Genomic DNA, 21,072 nt, shown 5'->3' on the forward strand with positions numbered 1-21,072 from the left:
AACCTCTGGGATATTGATCTGGTCAGTTAAGTGGCAGAGGGGGTTATTAATCAGTTTCAGCTGCTTTAGTGTTAATGAAATTAACAAGAGGTGCACTAGAGGGGCAACAATGAGATGACCCCCAAATCAGGAATGTTTAACAGGTGGAGGCCACTGACATCTTTTACTCCTCATCTTTTCTGACTGTTGTTTCAGTAGTTTTGCATTTGGCTATGGTCAGTGTCACTACTGGTAGCATGAGGCAATACCTGGACCTTCCTGAGGTTGCACAGGTAGTCCAGCTTCTCCAGGATGGCACATCAATATGTGCCATTGCCAGAAAGTTTGCTGTGTCTCCCAGTACAGTCTCAAGGGCATGGAGGAGATTCCAGGAGACAGGCAGTTACTCTAGGAGAGCTGGACAGGGCTGTAGAAGGTCCTGAACCCATTAGCAGGACCCACCTGTATCTGCTCCTTTGGGCAAGGAGAAACAGGATGAGCACTGCCAGAGCCCTACAAAATGACCTCTAGCAGGACATTTGTGTGAGTGTCTCTGACCAAACAATCAGAAACGGGCTTCATGAGGGTGTCCTGAGGGCCCGACATCCTCTAGTGGGCCCTGTGCTCACTGCCCAGCACCGTGGAGCATTTGCCATAGAATACCAGAATTGGCAGGTCCACCACTGGTGCCCTGTGCTTTTCACAGATGAGAGGAGGTTCACCCTGAGCACATGTGACAGATGTGAAAGGGTCTGGAGAAGCCGTGGAGAACATTATGCTGCCTGTAACATCGTTCAGCAGGACCAGTTTGGTGGTGAGTCAGTGGGGAGGCATATCCATGGAGAGATGCACAGACCTCTGCAGGCTAGATAACGCCACCTTGACTGCCAATTATGTATCGGGATGAAATCCTTGCACCCATTGTCAGACCCAGTGCTGGTGCAGTGGGTCCTGGGCTCCTCCTGGTGCAGGCAGTTTGTGGAGGATGAAGGAATTGGTACCACTGGGTGCCCCCCACGCTCGACTCACCTAAATCCAATAGAACACCTCTAGGACATTATGTTACGGTCCATCTGATGACGCCAGGTTGCACCTCAGACTGTCCAGGAGCTCAGTGATGCCTTGGTCCAGATCTACGAGGAGATACCCCAGGACACCATCCGTCGTCTCATTAGGAGCATGTTTCCCCCCGACATTGTCAGGCATGCATACAAGCACATGGGGGCCATACAAACTACTGAGTATGATTTGGAGTGGCTGCAGTGAAATTTCAGCAAAATGGTCCAACCTGCCGCATCATTTTTTCACTTTGATTTTCAGGGTGTCTTTAAATTCAGCCCCTGTAGGTTGATAATTTTCATTTCTATCAAACAATGTGGCATCCTTTCATTCATAACACATTACCCCAGTCCATATCAGTATCGATATCCAGCAGGATTTTTTTCCCATTGAAATTTGATGTGTTTTCAAAGGACTCCTTTAATTTTTTTGAGAAGTTTACTTTGCTGAGATGATGATATCAGCCTCTTTAATAAAAGCCCTATGTGCGTCCAGGTGTCCGTGTGTGTGTGTGTGTGTCTTCTGGTGAAGTGTGCATGCGCGGGGTCACACGGCATGTGTTCAGTCTCTTCCTGTGCATTTCCTGTGCAGACACACACATAGACCCATGAGAGACAGACACACACACACAGACACACACAGAGGCGCACGCGGGATGCACACACACAGGTGTGCGCATGCATTGTTGCAGTGTTACTTTTCTTGGTTGTTTATTAATTTTTCAAATGTTCATTTTTTTCCCCTGTGCTTAAAACTCATTAAAAAAGGTGTTTTTAGCGAGCGGGTCATAAGGCTATAGCGCAAACTCTTCCAGTCTTAGTTTTCTCTATTATTCAAGGTTTTCTCAGTGTTATTCAATGTTTTTACATTTAATTTACTATTACACTGTGCATTCAGTGGTATATTTAACTATATTTGTGCTTAAAAACATAAAAAAATATATATATATTTACATACAGTTCATACAGTCTGGAATGGATTAATTATATTTACATACAATCCTATGGGGGGAAATTACTTTGGTTCGCGTCCAAATCGGGTTAGAACCAGAGTTTTGGAACGAATTATGGTCGCGAGCCGAGGTTCCACTGTATTACTGTCATACAAAATTACAGGCATATTACGGAAATACAAACCAGTATTACTGAGAGAGAAAATTAAAGGCACACAATACAGTGACACATAATATAGCCACATACAAGGTCCCTTGCCATTTAATATAGACTGTTCCTACTAATGTTTATGCACTACTGTTCTAGCGCCCGTTATTGTAACGGGCTTAATGTCTAGTAGTTTAATAATCCCTGAGGGGAAATTGCCTTATCACATGAACTTTGTAATGCTTACTGTATAAAGTGGATTGCTTCTTGCTGTATGGAAGTGGATAAAGGAAGCTATACCTCAGTGGTGATCACAGAGTGACATGATCTCTCAGTTATTATGTGATCTGCAGCCTCCCATCTCTGCAGACCTAAATGAAAAGTCTTGGTGCTTGTATTAAAGTTTGTCTTTTCAGAAAATCATCCTTAGCTGAAGTAGATGATGGGTTCTTTAAACAGTGTACTCAGTATGTTTACCCATTATGTCTGTTTAAACAAGGCCTTGTTTAGGTCTGTGGCATTTCATGTTTTTTCATAACATCATCACATAAGTATGAAAAGATTTACAAGCTACACGAGACAACCTTCCATACAAGCTGACATTCACTGCTTAAGTGTACTCGGCCTTTGTCCTCCGCTGATGACTTCCTAAATCTCATTACTCCTGAATGTTCTTAAATTAGTTTCCAGTAAGAATGAAATCTGAAGGTTTACCTAAAAATGTAATTTGTTTTTTATATCTCCTTGAAGTTTTAGAATGTCCAGTAGTTATGGATGAAGCTGTTTTCACATTTCTTTATAAAATTGTAATCAAAATCACCTTTTTTTTTTTTTTTACATACTGTAACTGTTTGCCACAAGTTGCCTCTCATGATAAAGTTTCGACTGGCCCAGGTGTGGTAGTAATTTAGCCCTGAATCCCTGTTTGATATTGGAATATACCCTGTCCCGTGTATTTGCTCTCCTAGCAGCACACTTAAAGTGCTGATGGAATCAGGGGAGTACTGTTTTTAAATGAGCTTGGTCCCGGCTATGATGTGAACAGCCTCAGAATACAATCTCTGTTGACTCCTAATGTTTACTTTATATTCCAGTGGAATATGCACAGCAGTTACCATGACTTCAGCAAACTCACAGGGAAGATATATGGACCTGAATTTAACAGTCACAAGCTCTAAATCTAGGGAACAGTGACTATGTACAATTGTAATGTTAGTACACCAGCTGTTGTTGACATACAGGAATAATACCCCCTTCTCTTACTGGGGTCTCCAGTTATGTTGCGTCAGTGTATTCGCTGCTACCTGTAACAATTTCTTCGCCTTATTTGTGAGAGATCTTGCATAGATCAAATGCTCAAGTGGCCACCTCCGTAGCCTTGCCAGCACACTAGCCCTGCAACCCCACTTTTGCCTCCTATCCCTGTCCCAGTGCCACCTCAATCTCCTACCTGTGTGGACAGTAATCCATGGGAAGCCCAGGTGCCTGGCTATGATACTCCACTGTAACAGTCTGCTTGCTGCATAGTCCTATTTCTATCCTATTGACTGTAGATACTATTCACCCAGCAAAATATCATTATAATGAAAAGGAACACGTACACAAACAGACACACAAAGTACCAAAAGGAAGAGCGCCAAGCTGCCGCGTCTATGCGCATCGCCACACTACTTATTCCTGCTCTCATCATTTGTGCCAGCTGCTGTCTATAGCCTGGTTTTCCTAAGCCCTGTTTTTTGTTTTTTAATTGCACAAACACCCTGATCGACGCACAAAAGTTCCTGATCGACAGATACTAAAAAGTAACACTGAAATTCTAAAACACATCCCGTTCAAGCTGTACCCTAGCCCTCATGACAGCCTTAAAGAAGAATTGGAGAAAATTTAAGAACCATTGTTCTTTTCTGTTCAGTTCACATGTTTTTAATTATTTTCAGAGTTGTATTCAGCTGCGGCATCACATCACACCACACCAAATGTGTTCGCCAGTTTTCTGTGGTCAGCCTCTACCACATGTAATCCTCTGCTGTCAGTGCACTGCTTTTAGTTAGTGCAACAGTCTCACCATTTATAATTAGAATGCACAATGCATTTTCATGTTCTAATTAACATCTGAAGCCGGACTCCATACCGCTTCCAATACTGACTACTGGGGGCATTTTGTTTCCTTGTTGCTGACCCTTTGTGAAACATTTATTTATTTTGTACATAATGTATTAGATATTCCAGCAATCATAATTTAACATTAAGTTCTATCTGTCTGTCTGTCTTATATAGTGCCTCTGTCTGTCTGTATAAGTGTTTTATAGTGTCTTTATCTTTGTTATATAGTGCCTCTGTCTGTCTAAGTGTTATATAGTGTCTTTATCTTTCTATCTGCTATATAGTGCCTCTATCTATCTATCTGTCTGTCTGTCTCTCTGTCTGTCTATTATACAGTGGTGTGAAAAACTATTTGCCCCCTTCCTGATTTCTTATTCTTTTGCATGTTTGTCACACAAAATGTTTCTGATCATCAAACACATTTAACCATTAGTCAAATATAACACAAGTAAACACAAAATGCAGTTTTTAAATGATGGTTTTTATTATTTAGGGAGAAAAAAAAATCCAAACCTACATGGCCCTTATAGTGCCTCTGTCTGTCTGTCTATCTGTTATAGTGTCTATATCTTTCTATCCATTATATAGGGCCTCTGTCTGTCTATCTGTTATATAGTGCCCCTGTCTATCTATTTGTTATATAGTGCCTCTATCGATCTGTCTGTCTGTCAGTTATATAGTGCCCCTGTCTGTCTGTCTATCTATCTATTATATAGTGTCTTTATCTTTCTATCCATTATATAGTGCCTCTGTCTGTTATATACTGCCTTTATTTATCTCTGTCTGTTTCAGAATTGTACAGTACATTCAGTTAAGCATTGTAGGTTTCGTTCCAACTTTAAGCATCAATAATTTGTGAGTTGATTAAAGCTTCTGCCAAGTTAAATATTTTATTCAGAATGTCTTATGTTATAATGAGAAATGCAAATCAAATACATGTATTAAGCCATGCATATTGTAAATTCCTAATTACAATTTTCAAACCTATCTAATCCAGTTCTGTCCTGAATAGTGTATGATCCATTTTCTAACCTGCTTAATCCAGACCAGGGTCACGGGTTAGTGTTAGGACCAATTTAGTGTCAGCAATTGACCTAACCTTTGTGTCTTTCGACTGTGGGAGGAAACTGGTACACCTAGAGAACACCCACACAGGGACGTGGAGACACTGGGACCTGAACCCTGGTGTACTTACTACGATGCAGCAGCACTATCACTGCACCGCTTCCTTAATCTCAAAAGGGTAATTTAAAATATCCAGTTAATGTAACACAAATCCCTATTCAAATATAGGAGAATTAAAAGGAACCTGGAAGAACTCTCTTTCTCACTCACACACACACACACACACACACACACACACACACACACACACAAAGGGGGAAGATGCAGACTTCATATAGATAATAACTGTTGTCAAGATGTGATGATAAAGGGAGTTACCTCTGACTCTATCAAACCCAGAGGAGTAGAAGAAGACAAAAAATACTAAATTTGTGTCCGGACAATCAAAAAACATTAATAAGGACATAAGAAACTTTACAAAGGAGAGGTGTGGGACCTGTGTGCACGTTCTGAGGGTGAAGTATAAACTGGCCCTTAGGGAGGCACAATTTATTAAGCAGTCATATACACAGATTTGATCTAAAATTCCTTGAATTTGATTGTATGTGAAAATCAATGTAAAAACTGGGCTTTGGAAAACCAGAAATTGACATGTAACTATTTTTATAACGGTGCAAATACTGTAGTAAGATGGTTATATCCATGTAAGGAGCCTTTATTATTTATTTATTTATTTTGGCGACACCTTTATCCAAGGTGACTTATAAAGTTATGCATAAATGTGTAGTCAGTAGAGTCCACTGGTCTGAGTAGCGATCACATATAGTGATGGACTTCAGGATGTCAGGATGGTTCTTGACTTTAAAATTTTCTTCTTGTCTGGGTGAAATTTCAAAAGTAATACATATTGTAACATGATGTCCAAGTGTATTTTGTAGAGTATTTATAATAAAAATATCATAGCCACATTTTTCAGTGTTTTCCACAATTCTTCTGCACTGCAAACTTTTTGGTCTTAATTATGATGCCTAAATAAAGATTGTACAGTCTAAGTAAGCTTCTTTTTTTCAAATGTTATAGAGAAATTGAAAGCAAAACAGTTTACAGAATAATAAAGAGAACAGATGATAATATGCAGACAAGAATAAAATTGCTTCTTACTTATGATGTTTCTCTTTAAGGCACAAATCTTAGCTGCACTTTTTCCAGTTTCTATATTTATGTTCATTTTCATGTTCAAAAATCTATCTGCCTTTGTACCTTTACTTTTGCAAACTCTGTTTCTAATGTTGCATCAGAAATGCATCAGCGTATTAAGAATTTCCAATTAACATACTAAGTTATAGAGGATCAAACATAATCTTCCATTATCTATGTGAGTAAAACTTGCATTCCATTATAATTAATAAAACATTTATGCAATTTTAACATTAATGCTGACTTACTGGGATTGGCTGTTACAAATAGTCACCTTAATCAAAGGATCCGGTTGCTGTTTCTTTTCCATTCCAACAGAAGGCACAGCATAAATATTTGTAGTAATTAAAATGCATTGCATTTGTCAGTCCAAAAGATTGCGCATCACACACATCAACACTGCTTTCGCAAATTCTTTACCAAATGGCATACAACACAGACATGCTGTATGCATTGTATTTGTCATTCCAACAGATGGTGTATCACAAACATTTGTAGCAATGTGTATTATTACCACAGATGTTTGTGGTTTGCCAAATGTTAGAATGACAAATACAGTGCAATTCTTTTCACTGCATACATTACGAAATGCATTCAAGTAGCTGGTTCACTGCAAACATTAACACTGAATTGCATGTTAATTAATTAGGTTTCAACTCCTCTTAGCATAGCAAATAAATAGTATGTGTGTGTAACTTTTTTTTGTATGTACTTTATTAACCCTGAAGGGAAGTTGTATTTTTGTATAACCTCTGGGGGACAGAGTTCAGGGTCAGCCATTGTACATTGTCCTTGGTCAAGTGCCCAACGGAGTAGGATCCATTCTGGCTGTAATGGGATTCAAACCAGCAACCTTCCAGGTACCAGCGTAGAACTGTAGCCACAGAGCCACCTCTCCACCTACATATATGCCGAATTTCGATAATCTCTGGGATCAGGATGGCACTAAACTGTTAGAAATGAGCAGTTTTCTGGAGGTATTATATATCAGTTAGTTTAAAAGTCACAAGACATATAAAGCTATTTAATGATGAAATGTCGGAGAATTTGTTTGTTTAATGAAAGTTCAAGGTACATATGGTAAATTGTTTCTTGAAGGTAAAGTAGCTGGAATTCACTACTTAATAGTTTTTTTTAAATAATAAATGTTTTACTGATTTTAAAATGTGTACATTACATGTCCAGAATCTTTACAATACTGCACTATATTTGAAACCATTATTAGACTTTTTCAGTAGTAGTTATTCTGAAATGGCATTTGGTAACGTTGTCTGTATTAGCAGCTAGGTTAGTGTTACTGTAATGAATTTTGTGAATGCTAAGAAAGCTTGCTAGATATGACTCCATCAGTCTAAAATTTTGAATTATCATTCATTGTTTTGTAAATATCTGTACATAGATAGATAGATAGATAGATAGATACTTTATTAATCCCAAGGGGAAATTCACATAATCCAGCAGCAGTATACTGATACAAAGAAACAATATTAAATTAAATAGTAATAAAAATGAAAAGAATAAAAATAAAATTAATGTTCGCATTTACTCCCCCGGGTGGAATTGAAGAGTCGCATAGTGTGGGGGAGGAACGATCTCCTCAGTCTGTCAGTGGAGCAGGACAGTGACAGCAGTCTGTCGCTAAAGCTACTCCTCTGTCTGGAGATGACACTGTTCAGTGGATGCAGTGGATTCTTCATGATTGACAGGAGTTTGCTTAGTGCTCGTCGCTCTGCCACAGATTTTAAACTGTCCAACTTTAATCCTACAATGGAGCCTGCCTTCTTAACAAGTTTGTCCAGGCGTGAGGCGTCTTTCATCTTTATGCTGCCACCCCAGCACACCACCGCGTAGAAGAGGGCACTCGCCACAACCGTCTGGTAGAACATCTGCAGCATCTTACTGCAGATGTTGAAGGATGCCAACCTTCTCAGAAAGTATAGTCTGCTCTGACCTTTCTTACATAGAGCATCAGTATTGGCAGTCCAGTCCAATTTGTCATCCAGCTGCACTCCCAGGTATTTATAGGTCTGCACCCTCTGCACACAGTCTCCTCTGATGATCACAGGGTCCATGAGGGGCCTGGGCCTCCTAAAATCCACCATCAGCTCCTTGGTTTTGCTGGTGTTAAGGTGTAAGTGGTTTGAGTCGCACCATTTAACAAAGTCTTTGATTAACATAAGTTTGACCAATCAGAGGAAGCTGTTTGGGCCATTCAGGCTACTTTTTCATCTTGATTAATAAAACCCAATATCCAGATCTTTGTTCTCTTTCAAATCAATGATGATAATACAATTATTTCTTATTTGGCCGACGGCTTAATCCAAGGTGACTTCCAACATATGAGAGGTCCAATTGGTTGCATTTCTTTTGTTTTTCCAACTGGAGCACAGGCAGGTGACATGACATGCTCAGGGTCACACAGCGTCAGTTTTGGGATTTGAATTTGCAACCTCAAACCTTAGCCACTATGTAATCCACGGCTCTGTAACTTATTCCAGATTCGCCGGACTGAGTGTGAACAAGTGTTTCCTGGCTTCTCTCATCTCTCACCGGTGTCCTTCAGTATGTGTTTCACTTTTTCAGTCATTATTAATAATAATTCTTTACATTTATATAGCGGTTTTCTCACTACTCAAAGCGCTCTCTAAGCAGGGAGGACCTTGGACACAAACCCATGATCTCCTTACTGGTGGTTGTCCCTCGTGAGGGGCTATCAACAATTGGAGTTGGGGTCTCCTGTGAAGTAGTGAGCGGCACAAAGCACTATATCACTCAATCAAAAATAGTGAATAAAAAGGCTTAAAAGGTTTCCTTCATGAAGTGTTCCAGTTTCAATCTGCTGTACATGCAAATGACAAGACCTGTGTGTTTTCAAAAGTGGTGCATGGGGGACACAAAAAACACACCACAAGTGGAAAAATCTATACCAGGAGTTACAATTACAACTTTGCATGGATTCAAGCATGAAGATTAAGATTGATGAATAAAAGTCACTTTTGAATCTGCCAAATTAGCCAGGGCAGAATTCAAAATCAGGCGCAAAAAAGCAGTTCTCAAAAAAGACAAAAATCATTGATAAAAATTTAGGGTGGAGAGAAATTAAGCACAAACTCTGCTCCACCAACCAAAAGCATTTAGTCCGCTTCAAAAAAGGTTGTCAACATTAAGGCCTGTGCCAAACTAAACTTAATAAATTTCCTCTAGACGTTGTCTTATTCTAATTGATATCACTGACAAATACTGAATGCCTTCAATTATGTGCCAATAAAGATGATAGTTTAGTGCTTTTATCCCAAAAACAACAGTGAAATCTTGCTTATGCCTCCAGTCCCCAGAAATTCATACCACATGATAATTAGTAATTATACAAAACAAAAATATTCAGTATTTTCAGTGCAAAGTGTACTTCTAATTTTGCAGGGTCTACGTAAGTCCGCCTGCTTAATTCTCCTTTCTTCTTCTGTCTAACAGAGTTCACTTAGCCTGCCACAGCAGGACATGCCATTCAGTCCCAGGATGCACTTGGCCGTTCTTTTTGGCACAGGTCCTATGTTCTGCTATGTCTTTTGCATAGTGGTGACCACAACCGCACACAGGACTCCACTTATTCTATTTAGAGCCCAAGTGTAAAGTTCCTTTCAGTTTTTTTTTTTTTAATAATCTGCACTAACTAAATTTAATAGGATCATTGTAAAAACAGCCATTATTTCATTACTACTTATATAGTATTGGTAATTTATGTATGTTTATTTTAGAATAAGTAAGCTTTGATTGCTTTTAAACAAAAGCAAAATGTTTTTGAGATTTTGGGACAATGCAGGCTTTAGCTGAACAAAGCTTCTTGACAGACTAAACGACTAACGTGTCAGATTCATTATGTTTTATTTTTATGTGTAAGCTTTTGAGAGTAATCCGGTAATGGCAGTAATTCAGTTCAGCCAAAGTTACCCTAAGACAAAGCTAGCGTTTAAGTGCAAATGATGTTAAACCACACAACTTAAAAGGATTTTTTTTTTTTGTGTGCCATAAACATGTGGAACATGGACGACCTGTTTTGTCATTCTGTTTGGCCGCTGAGGATCACAGACGATGCACACACTTTGAAGAGTCGCATGCCATCTGTAGGATTTAGATGGTAGTGCTAAAATACTACATGGGAAAGCACATGCTGCCTTTGCGGCTGTTCGCTGGGCTTCAGCTCATCCATTTTTAGTTCTGATGCAAATTCTTTGGCTATGCATGTGCAGGAACTGTGTGGATCACTCCTCCAAGTTGTTCCCCTCACAAGGCTATGGATAAAGTGTTTATTAAATACGTAGAACTTTCCACCTTCTAACACATCCTTCCACTTCACTACTTGGCAGACATATGAGAAATGGTAGAAGGAAGTTCCCCAATATGTTTCTTCATATAGACAGCGTTCCATTCACATTAGAAGCCTTATTGCTCAATTCCACTGTTTTGCATGGATTGAATTTGCCCGTTTGCCTGTCTTAATGGTGCACATTCATAAGTATAAGTGGGTTGACTGTAATGTGAACACATTTATCCTCCAAAAAAGCATGAATGCACACATTTATATGTTTGTGCACAAGTCATCGCCATCGTCAACAACAAAAACCGTCATATTTGTCAGACAACTCATGGTTTTAAAACCAACCAAATGGATGCACTAATATCTAGTGTATGCAGCACATTTTACTCTGGAGGATGGCAAACAGTTCGTCACTTATACATGATTAGGTCAAGGAGGTGATAAATAGCCAGAAGGTTAGCTTTTGCTGTTTTTGCAGCTATTGCTTGCAGTGCTGCACCAAGAGCTGTGTGGGTATAAGAAAGGAATCAACATTTGTAGGGCTATGACTGTTGTCACAGTTGTAGCTGTCTTCCATTGTTGTTTTGCCACACTGTTGGTTCTGGCTAATGATGGCAGAGCGTAGCCCATGCATATAGGCATAAGAACCACATGAATTATGATGTGACTGTTCTCATTCATGATGCGTGTCCACAAACCGGATATGTATCTGACCGCATATGAAAGTGACTCAAATTTGATTTGAAAAGATCACTTTTCTTTGAGGGTAGCACGATGGCGCAGTGGTAGCGCTGCTGCCTCATAGTAAGGAGACCTGGGTTCACTTCCCGGGTCCTCCCTGCGTGGAGTTGGCATGTTCTCCCTATGTCTCCATGGGTTTCCTCCGGGTGCTTCAGTTTCCTCCCACAGTTCAAAAACTTGCAGTTTAGGTGCATTGGTGATCCTAAATTGTCCCTAGTGTGTGAGCCCTGCGGTGGGCTGGTGCCCTGCCCAGGGTTTGTTCCTGCCTTGTGCCCTGTGTTAGCTGGGATTGGCTCCAGCAGACCCCCTTGACCCTGTGTTAGGATATACTGTAGTGGGCTGGATAATGAATGACTGACTGACTTTTCTTTGACCACACAGCCCTGGAAATATCAGATTTGTGACACAAAGAAAAAAAAATCAGATTTGAGTGCCTTCAGCCTGGCATTGAGAACTTGGCCTTGGGTTTCTGCAGTTGTGTTGCCTACCTGCAGGGTGTTGGTGGTGGTGGCGGCGGCGGCATCTCTCACATCCACTTTCACAAGTCAGGGTTGGGTTCACGGTTGTTTCTTGGCTCCAGACCAATGAATGAGGGGACAAATTCAGTACCATGTGTTACCTGTTTATGATATGAACTCTTTTTTAACAATATTTTAGATAGATAGATAGATACTGTACTTTATTGATCTTTATTGATACTAAGTTTTACATTGTATAACTAACTTGTGGAGTATATGGCACGAGCACCTTTTATGGATGTTCTTCTTGTTGTTTGCCTGTAAATGGCATGTATTCTAAACTTTTTTTTACCTTTGTCTTCCATGAAAATTTAAAAAATTAAAAAAAAAATTTTCTTGGCTATCACCATAAACCACATGGGATAAGTAAGATCCATCCATCCATTTCCTAACCCGCTGAATCCGAATACAGGGTCACGGGGGTCTGCTGGAGCCAATCCCAGCCAACACAGGGCACAAGGCAGGAACCAATCCTGGGCAGGGTGCCAACCCACCGCAGGGATAAGTAAGATATTACAAAAAATGTTTTTTTTGTGTGTAGTGTGTACTATTCTTTTAATTACGGATTACATTGGTAAATTAATTTTATTGGCAAAGTCATTTTTAGGTATACGATAAAAATTTTAAATTACTCTGGTCTTCGATGCCTTCCATAATGTTTGGGTGCAAAGACACATTTTGATGTACCTCAGTTTAAAATTACAAATGTAATAATTCTGACATTGTGATTAAAGTGCACATTTTAGACAATTTGCCTACATTTTGGTTATACAATTAGGAAATGACAACACTTTTTCTGTATGGTACCCCCCATTTCAGGGCACCATAACTTTGGGACAATAGGCATCAATTGGTGGATTGGAGGATGCTGTATATCTATCTAATTTGCAAAGAACATACTGTGATAGCCATGTCTGGTTGTCCACGTGAAGTCTTTCAGTTCGCTGTTAAAATTTGGCACACTTCTTTAAGTAAATTTGCCCGTTCAGTTTTCATTGAGATATCTCAAACAGATTGCGCTGTATAAAGTGTTCATATTTCTAGATCTCCCATTGGAAAGCACTGGTGAATCTGCAAACTTGTCTGTCTTAAAACATGCGATTCCTACCATTTAGTTTTCTGTTTCAGTTTTACCTTGATAGCGGTTACTCCGGCTTGTGTATTTTTGGTATTTTTTTTTTTTCTTTCTTTTACTAATTCAAAATACATTCCAGATGACAAAGCAATCGGTGTGTTTAGATGCACACAAAAAATTCAGAGCAAGGTGAGCAACCTATTTAAGGAAGAAATCTGGTTTCTTAAAAAAACTCTTCTGGAGTTCTTCTTTCGCAAAAACACTCTGACGTCTTTAGACTATTTGTGAAAAAGAGTGAAACATCATCGTGAATCTTAAAACTAGCATGGAGCCTGTGATCATTTTCTTGTGTGTGTGTGTATGTTTTTTATTATTAATATGTAATTAGTCCTTTGTGTGCTGTGAAGTAAATAATATCAATTACAAAATGCAGCTGAGTTTAAGTTGGAGTAGGAATTCTGAACAGGGAGCCACCTGAGCCATGAACCCTGGCCGCTGCATCAACCGATCACACAGTTATCTACAGCAAATGTGAACTTGGCCTTAGTGTGCTGGGCAAAGCAGAAAGAAATGATGGGCTGTTGTAGGGAAGAATTGTTTTCTTTACCTTGTATTCATTTTAGACATTAAGATATTTTAATGTTTAACTTTGTTTTCATTCATTTTTAGGGTGGTAAAGGAGGAAATCTCAGATGACAATGCTAAACTTCCCTGCTTCAATGGAAGAGTTGTCTCCTGGGTAAGAACCTTTTGAAGTTCTAAATAATTTGGGTGTGGGACAGTGTAAATGCACAAAAGAAAACTGTGGTGGTGTTGAGGTAATTCTGTTTTACCCAAAGCTGGGCTTTAATCACAAATCCTCAAACACGGCTAAGAAGCAAGCTATATTCGAGCTGTACTGAAAGGACACAGGGTGACTGGCATGGTGGCACCATTTGCTGTCAGTCCAGCATTTTTATGTTCTGTGTGTCTTCTCGTATACTAATTTTTCCTTCCATTTTTATTTATACTCGGTTGCTGGCAGCTGCAGCACAGCAGTGGGAGAGCTGAGGTCCACAATTAGTAGAACGGTGTTTCTTCGACTGCATGGTAAAGCTGACCTCCCATTAGGAGCAGATGTTCCCCATGATAGCTGTACTTGATGATCTCATTGTCTAATGATTTCAAATTACACAACTAGATATTACAGAGGATAACAAATTACACAACTCTGTGACGCAGAGAATGCACAGTTTTACATTTGCAAAGTAGTGCATTTTGCCCCTGTATCTGACAACCAGTTGCATGCTACCTGACTCTGCAGATGTGGTACAAATGCTTTTCAGATGTTAGCCACAATCTAAGCTTGTTTTTTTTGTCATAGTATGTAAAATGTGACATCAGACAAATATAATTCTCTTCTGTTTATAAGATCCAAAAAATGTGCTTCCCATGTTTCCCTGTGGCTGCATTGCATGTATTATACTTCCAGATCAGGTCTGATTGGTTGTCAGTTCTCGCATACACAGATCCTGCCTCTTCCACAGTTGAAGACAGAATCTGGGTTGAGCCGCAGACTGGTTGGATTGAGTCAATACTATGTTGGACTACTAGGTTGAGAAGTTTTTAGACGAAATCTATAAAGTGTTAAGGAATATACTTTAAAAATGAAAAGGACTCCAACCTTGAGCAATCTTCAGATGATGAAAGGTTTGCTATCCCACCTCATGTGTACATGTATAAAATTTACTCTTAGCCTCATTCACACATGCACAAGGCTCAGGGATTTGCTTCTTTATATATTAGGAAACACTGCTGCTTTTTCAAGTTTCATTTCAGTAGCGCATTATAGTCCACGCTAAGGGGACGAGTATCTAGAAGATATGCCAAATTTTTTTGTTTTTGTCTTAAGGAAAGTCATAGGTATATAACCAAATACTGTATAAAGCAGCAATGATTCAATCTAATTTAATTTATTGTTGTGAAGAAAGGCTGTAAGTGCTACACTGATTTACAAATACAGTAGGTTTAGACCCCTTCACTTTTTCATATTTTGTTGTGTTGCAGCCTTGTGCTAAAATCATCCCTCATCAAGTAACACTCAATACCCCAGAATATCAAACCAAACTAAGGTTTTATACATATTTGCAAATTATGTAGTTTTATATTTGGCCTGGGAAAGTTGACCCATTCATTTTTGCTATTAATGTGGCCTGTTTAATGTGTTAAAAAATATTATCGCATCCAGGGCAGCGCTTTGGTCAGGACAGTATTTTCGTGTTGTATTTTTTTTTAAGCATTCTGAAACAATAATAAAAAAAAGATTTAGTGTGAACCTAAAGAATTATATACCCAGTACCATATTTATATACTACACTAAAAACTTCTGAGAAATAAAAATTTTATTCAAAGGTTTAAAATGACATGTTTCACAATGCCTTCTCATATGTAAGTACGTGCTACTGGTATTAATTTTCTTGATTTATACATACCTACATAGGTGCAACGGAAGGGAAGAAGGGGGGTTAATGGTAGTCCTGGAGCAATACTAAAGAAAAAAAGTAAAAATTACAGTCTCTTTCTCATTTCATGTTTCTATAAGAAGATCAAATCAATGTCATATCACTTAAGTGCTAAATAAGTTATATTGAGTGGCGCTTTAACATAAATAAGTCTCTAGTACCTCTGTATTTAACTCACTGGGCTGTTAGGTAGCTTACAGTGCTGATTACGTTAATATAATGACAAACCTCTACGAAAAAGAAGTGTACTGATTATCCATACCCATCATTCCAGTTTGCAGCATCTTAATTAACTTATGCAAAGAATGCAACATAACCATCCAAGTAATGCCAGATGTTAGTTTTTAAACGATTATGCAGCTACGGAGATCATTTTTAGCGTGCTAGGAGCAAATGTGTAGGTAGAGCAGGGATTTCCAACCTGTTTTCTGTGGTGGCACACTTTTTGTAATCCAAGAAATCCCAAGGCACACCACAGTACTACCATCCAACCAAAAAAGCATTAAATCTATACTCGTGCTAAACTGTCCAAAGACGCGGGACTATCAGAGATGCTGGCCCAAAAAAAAGAGAAAAAAGCAGCTGTTCGCAGACACAGCACTTAGTGAGCACTTTGGATGCATTTTTCCTGCTGCTTTGTCCCTATACGGCACAACTGGGTAGCTCTCATTGTGCACTAACTGGAAAACACTTGTGTAGAGTATAAGTATAACATTGTTGATTGTAATGAACAGTTTTGGATGGCATTTGTGGAGTTTTAACACAAGTTTTAATTAATGCCAATTGAAGAGGTACTTATTTAAATTAAGTCAGTCTTTAGAAGTCCATTCAAGCTCTACTGTCGTTTCGATCATGTTTTAATGAGATTGTGAGTTTGTTTGCCAGGTCCTCCCTGTGTGGAAAGTGCTATAAGTGGTTCATAAAGCACTACATAAATGTAAAGAACTATTATTATTACTTTGACACCTCTGTGTCTCATATGCTATGCCAGTCTGAGAATTCATACTTTGGCCTCATTTTCTTTTTGCCTTCTTTTCAACTTGCATTTTAGGAAGGTGTTAAAATTCAAGTTGTACAACAACAACAATATTTATTTATATAGCACATTTTCATACAAAAAGTAGCTCAAAGTGCTTTACATAATGAAGAAAAATAAAAATAAAAGACAAAATAAGAAATTAAAATAAGACAACATTAGTTAACATAGAAAAGGAGTAAGGTCTGATGGCCAGGGTGGACAGAAAAAACAAAAAAAACTCCAGATGACTGGAGAAAAAAATAAAATCTGCAGGGGTTCCAGGCCACGGGACCACCCTCTGGGCATTCTACCTAACATAAATGAAACATTCCTCTTTGTAGTTAGGGATCTCACGGAGTCAGTTGATGTTGATGGTCATACAGACTTCTGGCTTTTAATCCATCCATCATTGTTGGAACATCACAGTGCTTTGAGTAGATGGTGGTGGCGCAGGCCACCACCAAAAGGACACCAGAAAAGGAAACAGAAGAGAGAGTAGGGGTTAGTACAGATTTTAGAGCCACCATGAATAGTTACTCTGTATATCCAACTCATTATAATATCAGGATTTTAATTACAGTGAAGCTATAAGAAGGCCATGTTAAATTAATGTGTTTTCAGCAGTTTTTTAAAGTGCTCAACTGTATCAGCCTGGGGAATTCCTATTGGCAGGATATTCCAGATTTTAGGTGCATAACAGCAGAAGGCCGACTCACCACTTCTTTTAAGTTGTAGTTTAAGTAGTATTTTATAGAAAGGTCAGGTTTCAGGATAGTGTTTAAACTACACCATTAAATATTTAAAAATTCCTTTGTGTTGATTCTATATTCATTTTGTGAGTCAGTACATATTTACTTCATGATTTATGTATTTATTTTATGATTGCATGTTTTAATGTTAGATGTGATTAATTCCATACGATTATGCAATTAATTTTTTTTAATTGATTTTAAGCCCTATTTTATATATAAGTATTTACACCCTTTGCTTATCACAGTTGACATTTGGCTCGGGTGCCTCCCCTTCTGTTTATCATCGTTAAGATGATTCCTCACCGTGTTTGGTGTCCACCTTCAGTTAATTGATTGGACACATTTAGGGAAGGTACACCTGTCTATAGAAGGTGTCACAGCTGAGCAAAAACCAAGCCATGAGATTGAAGGAATTGCTAGAGACAGGATTGTGATGAGGCACCGATCTGGGGAAGTCTACAAAAAAAAAAAAAATAACTGCAGCACTGGGGGCTTGCAAGAGCACAGTGGCCTCCATAATTCTTCAATGTGAGACATTTAGAACAACCACAATTCCTCTTATACCTGACCACCCAGCCAAACTGATTAAGTGCAGGAGAAACGTCATGGTAGGAGAAGTAACCAAGAACCTGATGATCACTCTTGCTGTGTGGAGATGGGAGAAACTTCTAGAAGGACAACCACAGTTGCAATTGGTACCCATCTTTATGACAGAGATGCCAAATAGAAGCTTCTCCAAAGTAAACAAAATGCATAGAAGCCATCTTTGTGTTTGCAAAAGTGCACTTAAATGCACCTGACACACTTTCAGACTGTGAGAAAAAAGATTTTGTGGTCTGATGAATCCTAGTCTTGCTGAGCCAGAAATATAAAATGTGAGCCTGGAGACAACCACAGGTCAATTATGCTAAAAACGTGGTGGGAACAATTAGACGATTCACAGAGTGATATATTTCTAAACCAGTCCAATGCCTCATGAGGGTCGGTGCTCTAAATAGGACCAGTGATTTTGGACAGCAAATAGCAGTGGTGCTCATGTTAACTTCATCTGGCAGAGAGCCAGCTGATGAATGTGATAAACTGTCTATAGCCAAATGACATTTTATATCCATAGACCATAATGCTTATCTGAACTCTGTCTGCTGCTGTTATGGCATTTAGTGGTGCAATAGTCAAAATGACAGAAGAATGTCTTAGCAGAGTAAAGCACTTCTGAAGCGTTTGGAGCCAAGTAGCCGTCTATCCTGTCTCAGTGCTCATTACAACATATAAATTAATTATGTATGCATCAGTTACCAAGTGCCACTCAGCTCCTGAAATGGTAACAGCAATTTTAGCTTTTAATTTTCTCTCCGTCTCAAATTTTCTGTTCAGTTTCATTTGCTCTCTTTCTGAACATTGATGGTTTAAAGTGCATGGAATGAAGGAATTAGAGGTGGGTGTTTTAGGTTACACCAACAAGGCTTCCTGATAAAAGCCGGATTCCGTCGCTTTTCACTACAAACTTTTCAACAAGTTGACCCCAGACATCTGGCCCTAAAAGACTAGATGAAACCAAGATCTAGGGGAAACCATGGCACCATGTATGAACTGTGTAATACCAGTCAAACGGTGAAGTAGTTTTTTCAGCGACAGACTGTGTTGAGATAAAGTTAAAAAGCGCAAAGCACAGAAAACCTTCTCCAGAGTGCTCTGGACCTCCTAGTGAGTCGTATATTCACTTCTCAACAAGACAATGACCTTCCGTTAAAAGCAAACGCAACACTGGAGTGGCTTTGAGAAACCTCTGGGAATGTTCTTGGACTTGAAACTAGTTGAATGCCTGTGGAGAGACCTGAAAGTACAGTAGTTGTCCACTGACGATCTCCATCATTAAACTTGACAGAACTGTAGAGGATCTGCAGAGAAGAGTGTTAGAAAATCCTCACAGGTATTAAAATCTTGTTGTGTTAGACCTGAGAAGACTCTAAGCTAGAATCACTGATGCACGGGCTTCAACAAAGTAATGAGAAAAGGGCCCAGATAGTTGTGTCAATGTGATGTTTCAGTTTTTTTGTTTTTTTAATAAATTTAGAAACCTTTATAATGCTCTGTTTTTACTTTGTCATTCTTGGATAATGAGTGTTGCTAGATGAGGGAAGAAATAAATTTAAATGATTTTAGCACAAGGTTGCAACATAACAAATTCTGAAGGTGTCTGAATGCTTTCTTCTTTATTCGGCTACTCCCGTTAGGGGTTGCCACAGTGGATCATCTTGTTCCATATCTTCCTGTCATCTGTATCTTGCTCTGTCACACCCATCACCTGCATGTCCTCTCTCACCACATCCATAAACCTTCGCTTAGGCCTTCCTCTTTTCCTCTTACCTGGCAGCTCTATCCTTAGCATCCTCCTTCCAAATACCCAGCATCTCACCTCTGCACATGTCCAAGCCAACGCAATCTCGCCTCTCTGACTTTGTCTCCCAACTTTCTAATCCTATCCATCCTTGTCATACCCAATGCAAATCTTAACATCTTTAACTCTGCCACCTCCAGCTCCGTCTCCTGCTTTCTGGTCAGTGCCACCGTCTCCAATCCATATAACATAGCTGTTCTCACTACCATCTTGTAGACCTTCCCTTTCACTCTTGCTGATACCCGTCTGTCACAAATTACTCCTGGCATGGTTCTCCACCCATTCCACCCTGCCTGTACTCTCTTTTTGAACCCTCTTCCACAATCCCCATTACTCTGTAGTCAGAATGCTTTCTAAAGGCACCATATAATACAATAACGTTAAAGTAGATAACTATGTCGGATCCGAAGATCTGGAGGAGCTACTTTACACATTTACGCATTGTCTTTTATATGTCATCATCATTTTTTTTTTTTTTTTTATATATTTTTACCCTAAATGCATATGATTGATTCAGTTTTCTCAACACTGGTACTTCTTCTGTAATATTATTGTGACACATTGTATGCTTGATATGTTAATACAGTGGCTTTGTTCACCTAGTAAAGTCCCAGATTTACTGCTGCCAGTTTCCCAGTAACTGTATATTCTACTTCAGCACAAACATGCAGTAACCTTCTAGCATTATGTCACTATTTCCTTTTTTTGTGTTGATTTATATTCTGCTGGCTTGGTTTGGAAATGTTAATGTTACCAACAAAAATAGAATAAATCAAATTGTAACACAGAGCCATAAAATTACAAGGTTTTAACAGTCTTAATCGACATAGCCGTTTAACAAGCAGGTAATGAGAAAAACAGAATGCATTCTCTCAGACTAAAATCTCCCGCTAGATCCACAATTCCATCAGGGCACAGTTTCACTTTTCAAGGAATACAAATCAACCAATTTAAATACTCTTTTACCTCTAACGTTATTAATCTTCTGTAGAAATTTTACTTTATTAAACACTAGCAAAATACCCGCGCTTCGCAGCGGAGAAGTAGTGTGTTAAAGAAGCAATGAAAAGAAAAGGAAACATTTTGAAAATAACGTAACCTGATTGTCAATGTAATTGTTTTGTCACTGTTGTGAGTGATGAGTGTTGTTGTCATATATATATATATATATATATATATATATATATATATATATATATATATATATATATATATATATTTACACACACACACAAACATATATATATGTAT

General features: G+C 38.8%; 1 protein-coding gene across 2 annotated transcripts in view; it reads left to right on the forward strand.

The window, feature by feature from the left end:
- Positions 1-21,072, forward strand: part of dvl2 (dishevelled segment polarity protein 2) — a 154,731-nt gene that overhangs the window by 63,710 nt on the left and 69,949 nt on the right. For both annotated transcript variants that reach the window (XM_039746912.1, XM_039746911.1), the window contains exon 2: positions 13,822-13,891. In XM_039746912.1, the coding sequence (XP_039602846.1) occupies positions 13,822-13,891 (70 nt within the window). The remainder of the gene's footprint in view (positions 1-13,821; positions 13,892-21,072) is intronic.

The sequence above is a fragment of the Polypterus senegalus genome, chromosome 3 (assembly GCF_016835505.1).
Source record: "Polypterus senegalus isolate Bchr_013 chromosome 3, ASM1683550v1, whole genome shotgun sequence".
Lineage (NCBI taxonomy): Eukaryota > Metazoa > Chordata > Cladistia > Polypteriformes > Polypteridae > Polypterus > Polypterus senegalus.